At 36.3% G+C, this 11,014-nt stretch overlaps 1 protein-coding gene across 1 annotated transcript; it reads left to right on the top strand.

Annotated features, from left to right (window-relative positions):
- The first annotated feature begins 5,415 nt into the window (after positions 1-5,415).
- Positions 5,416-10,222, top strand: LOC106941240 (metallophosphoesterase 1-like). Its single transcript, XM_015024192.1, has 4 exons — positions 5,416-6,126; positions 6,235-6,343; positions 7,716-7,819; positions 9,900-10,222. The coding sequence occupies exons 1-4, from the start codon at positions 5,876-5,878 to the stop codon at positions 9,982-9,984; spliced, it is 549 nt and encodes a 182-aa protein (XP_014879678.1). The 5' UTR covers positions 5,416-5,875; the 3' UTR covers positions 9,985-10,222.
- Positions 10,223-11,014: the final 792 nt, after the last annotated feature.

The raw sequence follows: 11,014 nt of genomic DNA, 5'->3' as shown, positions 1-11,014 counted from the left end.
GGATGGATGGATATTTAAAATTCAAACCAGACGTTTACATAAATTGAATAAAAAAAGACAAGTGTTTTTTCTCTCTGTGGCATAAAATCAGAGCAAACTTCTCTTGTTTTGTCTGACATGTTTTTATTCTCCGTCTCAAACGGTTCGATCCCAACAGTAGCCATTTTCTTCATGTATATTTTTCAAGAATGTCCATTTATTTTCTTTATTTTTGTTCTGCAGCCATGGTTCCTCTTTGCTTTTTGCTGTGTTTGCCTACCAAGATGGCGCGGATCACTTCCAGTTCACACTAATAAATAAATCCGACATATTCTCTCATTATTGGTGTCACATTTAGCAAATAAATTGTTTTGTTAATTCTAATTTACCTAAAACTAGATCATTTTGGTCTGATTTAAGCATACACTGTGAGAAAATAAATTATTGACGTTTTATGAGGTCTAAACTTTAGAAACGACAGTCGGACTTTTGCATATGAACAAATATCTCTGCACCTGAAGCGTCTCAGGCTGCAGAAGCGTTTCCTCATTTCAAGATGTGTAGTCACAGATTTCACACAAGGAAACCATTTACTCCCCAAGACAGAAGGTGAGGCGAAGCTCGCATTTAAATTCAACATCAGCAGTTTACTTTGAGATGTCACAACAAAAATATGAGTACAAATGTCTCCTGATGAGCCTGAAGTCCAACCAAACTTTAACATCTCAACTCCTAAACATTAAAGGTTCATGCTTCCTTGAACAGGTTAGGTCAGGTCAGCTCTGCCCGTTCTGGGCTCCTTCCAGCTGTTTTAAGCCTCTGTCACTTTAAATCAAAATAAGCTGCTGCTGGAAAAGCAGAAGTAGAGTCTCCTGCACAATCAACAAAAATGCATCTGACTTTTTCAAATATCCTCACTTTTTATTGTGTTTTTTGTTTTGCAAAGCAATAAAAACTGTCGAACAGCGAGCTCTGGAAACTAGCTTGCCTGTTTATGAGTCAGTCAAATGACTGTCGCCCTACTGGATATTCAGGTCTGATGACGTTCTGTAAAACACAAGAGAAGGACAGATGTGTTCAAGGTTCCTGCAGCTTACCTGATCTTTCTGAGTATCCTGACTGTCGTTACAGTTCATTAGAGTCTCGATTCATTAAACCTGCAATGTGTGAAACTATGACTGAAACACTTGCAGTCGTTCATGGCTCAGGTGCAACATTAAAGGTGTTTATCCAAATGATCAACTTACGTCATCATATTTAAAGTTACATTATCAGACGGACTAAAATATAAAGTTAAGTGGAAACTTTGGTATTGTAAGCATAAAAATTATAATTTATAGAATTTTTTTAAAAATGATAAAATCAGGCAAAATATTTTTCCCTCCAAATCAGCTTCTTTCAATAAAAAACGTATAAAACTTTAACAAAAGCGGCAGGTGTGTGTCTGAATCTGATGAATTTTTGTTTGTTCTTCATTCAGTGGATAGAAAATCCAGAAATTTTACTCAAGAGTAGAAATACTTCATAATGAAACTACCCAACTAAAAGTACAAAGTACATCATGGTAAGAATACTCCCAAAAGTAAATTTTACTCAAGTAAATGTAACTAGTTACTACCCAACTCTGCAAATAAGTAATTTACAGCTAAAACCAACGATTATTTTAGTAATTTATAAATATATGAATAAGTCAGACAATTAATCAGTTACTGGGATATAAAAAGAAATTCAGTTATCAAGTTTATACACCATTAGAAATACACTCAATTCCTTTATTATGTTAAAAAAATATATTTTATTGTCTAATATACAATAATAAGTGTGACTGGCAACAGCAAATGTGGGACCATTTATAAGTGCTAAAAACAATAAAACTAATTAGAAATTAAGGTTTTCCTACAGAGTTCCCTGCCTTGCTGAATATTTTTTGGTCTAGTTTCAAGTGAAATTATCTTAGTTCACTTGAAATAAGACAAAACTAACATGCAAGAAAGTTTTCATCAGCTTGTTTTGAGTCAATTATTCCTTAATGTTGATGAATAAGTTCTGGTTCCATTTGCAGATCATTTAACTCATAACAAGACATTTTTCTCATGATAAAAGTTAAAAAATCTGCCAATGAAACGTTTTAATCAACATTAAGGAATAATTAACTTAAAAGAAGCTCCTGTGTCTCCTACATCTTGATGAAAAGTTATTTGTATGTTAGTTTTGTTTTATTTCAAGTGGCTCAGGTATTTTCACTAGATTAGATAAAAAATAATTCAATTTGTAACATGGGAAAAATGTCCCTTTTAAATTGCTAAATTAGTTGATGATTATTTCAATAATTAATCGTTTCAGCTCTAGTCATTAAAAGCCTATAATTGATTTAGCAGACAGTAATTTCCATGATGGAGGCATTTAACCTTTTGACCTGAACTGTATTTAATCAGCCTGAGTAAAAACACTGTAATATATGCAGTAAACAGCAGCTTTAAACCTTTGACGCTGATGTTTAAGTTGTAATAAGATCAAGCTCTGCTTTTTTATTTATTTATTTTATTTCAGATACACTGTGAGGGAGACTGAACTTCCTGTTCAGAGCAGAACCAGAACCAGTGGGACTGGGTGGAGATCCGTTCGCTGACCCACAGACAGCAGAACAGCAGCTGGTGTTACGATTATCGACACCATAAACGTCCTGCAGCCAAAGACAATTACAGCCAAACACATCTGGAATGTAAAGAAGCCGATTTAAAATCACACGTTTCTCACACAGCTGCAGATTGATTTACGTTAAATCAGTTGATCTACGGAGAACATTAATGCATATTAGGGCAAGTTTGTGTTTTAACAACTAAAATAAAACATTTTGCTGGATGATAAGTTGTTCCAAAATTTATTGCGATAAACAATAATATTGTTTTGAGATCATTTTCAAGTAATATGATGGTAATAATGGCAAAATGCAACCGGAACTGGAAGACATTTTAAATATCCGAAATAAATAAAAACAACAAATGAAATGAATTATGAAGTATCTGAAAAGAAAACCTCAAGTTGAGCCCAAAGCACCAGACTGAAGATCACTTTAGATGGAGAAAAGAGAAAAATTATAATTCAAACAAATTAAAATTATTGAGTATGTTTTAATTTATTGTGGAATTAATTAATTTAATTGTGGCATTAGTGTTTTTACAGGGTGTTCCAAGTATTCAAGGGTTAGACCGCTCATATTTTACATTTTAATAAAATAACTCACTGAGTTTATCTATTACATCAAGTTCCAATAAAATACATAAAATGTTGAAGTTATTATGCCACAAAGTGTGTCGAAGTGAGAAAGAGTGTGAATACTTTTGCAAAGTACAGTTTGAAGTCTGTAGTTCAGGATATTAAATATATTAACTGTTTACTGTTCTGTTTAAATTTCTAAAAGTGTGAAGATTTGGAAGCAGAATATTTTTCTTTTCCTTCGGCTAAACATTTCTACGTTAAGCTGCGAGGCGGATTCAGAGTGTAAGAGCGCAGCTACTGTATGAAGACATATTTTATGGATTCCTCTTTAAGTTTTCAAGGCACAATCAGCTGTTAAAGAAAATGCAGAGTAGAGATAAATATTCCGCCGTAATTTGGCGCCCCCTCTAGAGGCGCCCCTGTGCGTCGCCTTTTGCGCCGCTGTCACCGCCATCACCCCCAACAATCTTCTTCATTCAGTCATGAAAAGTTTCTCTCTAGTCGTGCAGGTTCCCCTTGCGCTGCTTCTCTTTTCATCTTCCTCATTCTGCGTGTTAAAAGGGTCAGATACGAATCTAGATAAATCGATTGTCTTCCCTACAGAAACTCCCCAAACCGACCAGTTTTCCCAGTAACTGCCCTCTGATGACACAATTACCATCAGAGGCGAAGGGGCTGCACTCATAAACAGTCTGCAGCTGATTAGATTTCTCCCGTAAATCACTTAATCTCATTTGTCCCAATAGCTGTTGTCTCCTTTCCATCTGTCTGCTTTCGCGGATCCCTTATTAGATTATTGTTTATCAACAGAAACATTTTCATTACAGCCAGACTCATGTTACGCGTCTTTTAAAAGCACCACTTTTACGTCAAATTGTTTTAATTTAGTGTCTGCTTTCTCTCAAACACCCAGTCAAGCTCACATGTTTGAGTGCGGCCCAAACCGGAAGTTTTGTGTTCTTCCAAAGTAAAAGGCTCAACATGATGCAAATTTCATTTTGTTTGTAGAACTGTATATATTTGGAACAGTATATATATTTAGGTTTTGGTAATAATTGCATTTAAAAAAAAAAGATGTACTACCAACTTTTTCCAACGTTTGTAGTTTTACTAAATCTGATTGCATCAATAGTAATAGCTTTCGAAAATGTTATTATTTTTATTTTATTTTTTACCGTTTTTACTTCACTTATGTTATTCAACACTCATTTTTCACTTGCATGTCCTTAGATTCTCCAAACTGTAAAAATAAAACTGTTTGAACTTGATGGATACTCAAATTATTACGTTGGAATAATTGGAATAAATTTGTTCTAAGTTGTAAGAAAATTGATATTATGAAGATAATTTTCTAGACATTAATTTTAAGATATTTCTGTCCATTTAAAAATGTATGCAGGTATCATAAATCAAAATAACTAAAATAAAAAACAGAATAAAACAATGCAATGTCTGGTAATTCTAGAAAAAAAATTATGATTTTTTTTTTTATTATTATCATGTTTTTGTTACGCACAATAAACCATTAGCAATCTTTCACCCAGACTTTTTGACAGTTGAGTATACTACTACTACTACTACGAATAATAATTATAATAAAATAGTTAAACCTGAAAAAAAGACAAAATAAAAACACTGCAACAAATTGTTGTACGGAGGGCAGATCCTGCCATAATCAGCAGGAACACAATAATTACATGTTGTGTAATATAAAAGGGCAAATACTTCTTTTGCCCTTTTTCCTTTAACTTTTACAAAGAGTAAAAGGGGAAAAGAAAACATTATAGGAAAAATAAAAAAGAAATCTGTAAATAATTGAACAAAGGAGAAAATATAAAGTGAGAAAATACAAAGAGGAAATGTTAGAGGAGAAAATAAATAAATAAAAAAGTGGCAGTAAAATAAAATAAAAAAACAGAATGAGGAAAAATTATAAATAAAAACATGATAGTAAATACAAAATGTGTTAAATGCAAAATATAAAAAAACTGAGAACAAGTAAACAAGGAAGCTAAGAAAATAATATTGGAAATAAAATAATATTTCTAATGTTATAATGTATAATTAATCATGTTGAAAATTAAAAATTAGTGTTGATTCATATGTAACCAAATTAGTTGGAAAAAGTTATTTATTTATTTTTTGGAAGTGATTTCTGGCACTTCATCAAACCTTTTATTTATCTCTATATGTATTACCAATTTTGACAGAATCCATCCTCCATAAATTTGTACGCAACTTCAAAATAAAACTATATTCGTGCTGAAGACTCGCGGTTCGGGTTTGTCGTTGCTTCATTTTATAGAGATCCATAACCGGAAGTGTCGTTTCCAGCTTGACGGCGCTGAAAGGCTGCCAAACAGAGGCTGACTGATGCTGCCCGCTGCGGTCTCCCTCAATGAGCCGAGGCCGAGCTGAACTTTCACATCTCCTCCTCCGCCGTCTGGGTCCATAGAACCGAACCCGAAAAAACGCTTCTTTTTTTTCCTCAGATGCTCCACAGCCATTTTAAACTGAGCATCCCTCTGTGGGAGATCTGAAATAATAATAATATTACTAATAAAAAAAAATTAAATAAAATCCCTCCGGGTCTGCGGGAGGAGCGGGTCTGAACTGAGGAGATGCCTGACGGGTGGCTCGGTTCTTCTGGGCATCCCGAGCATCGATTAGCGGAGAAATGCTGAAGTTTAGCGGCAGCTCGGTGGTCGCGGCGCTGCTCATCGCGGTGGTTTTCGGCGCTTTCTTCTTCTGCGAGTATCTCATCTACTTCCCGACCATCCTCAAGTGCGCCTGGCCGAAGCTGAGCCGTGCCCGGGGCGGAGAGGGCACCGACGGGCGGCCGGCGGACGCAGCGGTCCGCGCCATGGTGCTTTCGGACACCCACCTCCTCGGAGCGGTGGGGGGACACTGGTTCGACAAGCTCAGGAGGTAATCTCTCCATTTTACCCATCCATTTTAAACACCAGTAAGGTGAGGTGAGGTGAGGCAATAAAAGGAAAAGCCAAAAAATGACAGCGGGGTTGTTTCCAAACGCAGGGAATGGCAGATGGAGCGGGCTTTCCAGACCGCGCTGTGGCTGCTCAAGCCCGAAATAGTCTTTATTCTCGGGGATATCTTCGACGAAGGCAAGTGGAGCTCCCAGAAGGTAACAGAGCTCCATGTTTTCCCTCCTAATGCAGCTGCACTGCTTTTGGATTATCCTAACCATGCTTGGAAATAATAATAATAGAGGAAATAAACTGTGCATGATGTGGATTTAGAGGGTTCTGATCAGATTCTGGTTCTGTTTGGGCCCACAGACCGCAGGGTCTGATGTAAACATCTGCAGCCTCCATCCATCTCTCCACACAATGCTCCATTTATTTCACTGATGCACTGATTTTGGCAGGTCAGCGATTACCGATCTTTAAAAATCCTGACCTGCCGATTCTGATTTTGGCCTTTACCAATTTTGTCTGAAATGTTACAAGATATAGCAAGAAAGTCCCTGAATTGGCAACACCGAGGTGCCTATTGTTAACTGCAAACGAGCAGAAATGACCCGGTGGGCCGGCCTGTCAGCCAAATCTCTCTCACAGGAGAGCAGAAAAGGACAGTGGATGATTTTTAGACCTTTGCTGAGGTGGATCAGGTCCGAAAATTGAGGAAATTGGTGCCGATTGGCCAATAAATTGTCTGGCTCATAAATCGGAGCACCCCAAATTTATTTCACTCACGCTGTAAAAATCATGGAATCTGAGAATATGATGAAATATAACCATTAAGTTTGAGCAGTTTGCCAAACACAAATAGAAAAATGTACAACAATCGCTCCTATTGTCATTTCTAGACCCGGCTGCAGCTCTACTTCCTCAGTGTTTGTTGAATCCTAAAGAAATGTTCCGACTTTCTGACGATTGTTTAGATTAAATTAGGGCCCGGTCTGTCAGTCAAACCTTTCTCACCAGAGAGCAAATGGTTGATTCTTAGACCTTTGCCAAGCTATTTAGGATCGGCTTCACATGTAAAAATCGGCCGATCGCCAATCTCCCAATATTAAGGAAATCGGCACCGTTAAATCGGCTGGCCGATAAATCAGTGCGCCTAATAACAAATGAAATATTAATCAACATTATGATGTGCAACGACGGCACTTGACAAAATGTAATGTCTGAACTGTGTTTCTATGACTTTGTATTATTATTATGCTGTTTGAAATGTCTTGCTGCTGAAATGTGCTCTACACATAAACACATAAACTGATTGACTTGAAATAAAAAAATTTTCAGGGTTATAAATATCCTTTCGCTGCTAAACCTCCTCACGTGTTAATAGTTTCAGCTCTAATAGAAAAGCAGCATCTGAGGGCCAATTAGAGCCTCATCATAGAAAACTTTAAACCCCTGAAGTAATTAATGGCCTCTGGCGGGGCGCCGCGGCTCGGAGCAGCCACCTCGGCCTTCCCTGGAGATCCCATTAGGACTCCTGAATGGCTCAGGTGAATTTCTGAAACCTTCTCTCTCCGTTTCTCTCTGCAGCACTGGGAGGACGACGTGCGCCGCTTCCACAGGATGTTCAGGCACTCCTCGGACACAGAACTGGTCGTACTGGTCGGCAATCACGACATCGGGTTCCATTATGAGTAAGCACGCAACGCCTCTCCGCTTTTGCTCCTTTTGTGTAAAAATAAAACAACGGTTGACCTTTCAGAGGCGGGACGCTGCTGAAAATCCTGATGAATTAAACCCTGAGATTAGAGCTCACACTCCCTGAGCATACTGATTTTATTTTTACTGCCGTCACTGTTAAACACAAAATCTTACCAAATATTTCCTGTCTGGTTTTAATGCAAATATTTTTTTGTGAACACATTTGAGACATTTGTTTTGAATAAACTGAATTAAATATCTTAGTACACTTGAAATATGACAAAGCTAACTTACAAGAAACAGGAGGTTGTTCTAAGCCACTAATTCCTGAACACTGATAAAAGGTTCTAGTTCCACTGGCAGATTATGTCACTTCTAATATGGGAAAAATGTTTTATAATAAGTGAAATAATCTGCCAGTGGAACCAGAACTTTGTATCAATATTCAGGAATAACTGGCCTAAAACAAGCTCATATTTCTTGCTGAAAAGTTACAATAAAGTTAGTTTTGTCGTATTTCCAGTGTACTAATATATTTCCACTATAAACTAGACCAAAATAGTTGGATACATTCTGTGTTTTTGCAGTGCTGCTTCCAGAAATAGCTCCCAGGAGTATCAGCGAAATCTTCTCTGCTGCAGAGCCGGAAAAACAAAAGGAGACGAGTTTGTCCACATTACATAAATGTTTCAGAAATGTTTGAGGTGTGAACCAATCGGAACGAGTTTAGTTAGATAATGCCAGAGTTATGTGTAGTAAATGCTGTCAGGAATGAGAACACACTGCAAAAACACAAAATGTAACTTAGTATTTTTGTCTAGTTTCTAGTGCAAATATCTTAGTACACTTAAAAAGAGACAAAACTATATTATAAGTAACATTTCAGCAAGATAAATTAGCTTTTTAAAGAAATAATTCTAAAAAAATCATTCTGGGAGATTATTTAACTTATTTTCCCATGTTACAAGTGAAAATTTAGCAATATTAAGAAATTATTGACTTAAAACAAGCTCCTATATTTATTGAAAAATTATTTGTAAGTTAGTTTTGTATTATTTCAAGTGTATTAAGATATTTGCACGAGAAACTAGAACATTAAATACTTGTGTTAGATTTTGTGTTTTTGCAGTGCACACAGTCTGAACTGTTTGGAAAACACAAAAGGCTTCATTGACTGAGGTTTCCTTACCATCAGCCCTCTGCACACCACCCTGCTGCACAAAGGTGAACCAAACACGGACTACTGCACCACTGCAAAACTGCAGAGTCTCGTTTTAGGAAGACACCCGGTTGTTTTTTTTAAAGTAACACAGATAGATATATAAATGTTGAGTATTATCACATGCTGTCCAGATCCATATTTTATTGGGATTTTGTGTGGTGGATAAACAGGCAGTAATGCATAATTGTGATGCGGAAGGAAAATGAGACATGATTTTCAAAATATCAAGTGTTTACATTCAGCCTGATCTTAGTCAATACTTTGTAAAAATGACTTTTTGCTTCAGTTACAAATCAAAGTCCTTTGGGAAATGCACCAGTTCTGCACCTCTACAGACTAACTTTCTTTAAAGAATTTCACTCTTTACATTTAAAAGCAAGTTTTTCATAATATAACTCAATGTGATATATATATATATATATAAATATAATGTAAAATAAATTAATGTTCTGAAATGTTTGTACTCTGGCAGCAAACTAAAGAAGAAAGTATTTATTTTTTATTCCTGTGGAAACTTTTAAACAGCAGCAGCGCCGCAGCTCTTAGTGGTTCTAGTTCATTTTTGATGTTCGAGACTTGCGCTACGTTTCAGAGATGTTGCATTCATTGTTTTTGCAGAAGGGAAGTGACACACGGTGCAGAAAATAATCTCGCAGTTAAATTTTTGATGCATGTGCTTCAGAGATGTGGGATTATGTCGACATGCGGCTGCTCTTACGGGCTTTGATTCAATCCGTGCAGCAGGGAGTGGAACTGGCACAGCCCTTATGTAACAGTGCATGACGTGCCGGGCTGAGCAGCAGCTTTTTAACCCTCACTGTTTGCGTTGTTGTGTTGTGTTTCCCCTGCAGGATGGACTGGTTCAAGCTGCAGCGCTTTGAGAAGGTCTTCAACGCCTCCTCCACCAGGATTGTTACCAAAAAGGGAGTCAAGTGAGTGACAGGAAGTAGAAAAGCATAAAATGCTGCAGCCATCAGTTAGGCTTCTTCACAAGAAAAAAATACACAATATTATTTAGTTTCTAGTAAAAGTCACTCTACACCTATTGTAAAAGTTCTCAGACTTTTCCTCCCTATTTTAAGAGATGGATTTTTTAATAAAGGGGGGTTCTGTTGAGATGCTATGAGCGGTTAGTAGCTTACCCAGTTTTATTTCTCTCTAAATACATTTAAGTATTTTTTACAGGGGACTTTTTCTGTATTAAAATACAATACATTTAGCCCTGACTGATACATTGTGATAAACGATAATATTGTTGTTTTAAGACCATTTTCAAGTAAAAATGTAATAATAATGGTAATGGCATAATGATGGAAGAACAGATTCTTAAAGATCAATAAACTTTAAATTCTAAAGAACCATGAGCACATTAGCAACTGGAAGACATTTTAAGTATCCGAAATAAATAAACAACAACAGAAATAACAAATGGAAAGAATCATAGTCTCTGTAAATATAAAAAAACAGGCTGGTTGAGGCCAAAGCACCAGATTGAAGATTTTTGTCGTCCAACTTTTGGTGGAAAGTGAAAAACAATAAATCATGCAAATGGAAATCACTGTTTAAATTTGTCATGCAATTAATTAATTGGTTTATTACTCATTACAACAGTGCCAGTTTAGATTGACTAACACAATAATTTTGATTAATTAATAACAAAGATTCTAACACGTTACAAATTTTAAGTCATTTAATCAATCTGGCTTTTATTTTATTATTTTTTACACAAAAGTCCTGAGCTGGAACCTTTGTGTTTCTTATTGTGTTTCTGGTTCGCCTGTAAACCTGACGCACAAGTGACATCTATAAGCAAGAGCAATGACCGACAAAGCCATTTCTCTTGGCCCACCAGAGGTTAAAGTTCCCTTCATAAAACAATCTAATGCTTGAAAAGTCTGTTGTTGTGCTCAAATTGTGCTAAAAGGAGTTAGCCAATCACTGAAGCTACTCAAGCCTAAAATAGCAT

The sequence above is a fragment of the Poecilia latipinna genome, unplaced genomic scaffold (genome assembly GCF_001443285.1).
Source record: "Poecilia latipinna isolate Pla-1442-1.1 unplaced genomic scaffold, P_latipinna-1.0 Scaffold3563, whole genome shotgun sequence".
Classification (NCBI taxonomy): Eukaryota; Metazoa; Chordata; class Actinopteri; order Cyprinodontiformes; family Poeciliidae; genus Poecilia; species Poecilia latipinna.
The sequence above is the reverse complement of the archived record's forward strand: the minus strand, read 5'-3'. Positions and strand labels throughout refer to the sequence as shown.

Bases quoted from the DNA above. Each gene is read 5' to 3' on its own strand.
- LOC106941240 (XM_015024192.1), top strand. From the start codon at position 5,876: ATGCTGAAGTTTAGCGGCAGCTCGGTGGTCGCGGCGCTGCTCATCGCG. The intron at 6,127-6,234 runs GTAATCTCTCCA...TTCCAAACGCAG, and splicing joins TGGTTCGACAAGCTCAGGAG to GGAATGGCAGATGGAGCGGG. The intron at 6,344-7,715 runs GTAACAGAGCTC...TTCTCTCTGCAG, and splicing joins GCAAGTGGAGCTCCCAGAAG to CACTGGGAGGACGACGTGCG.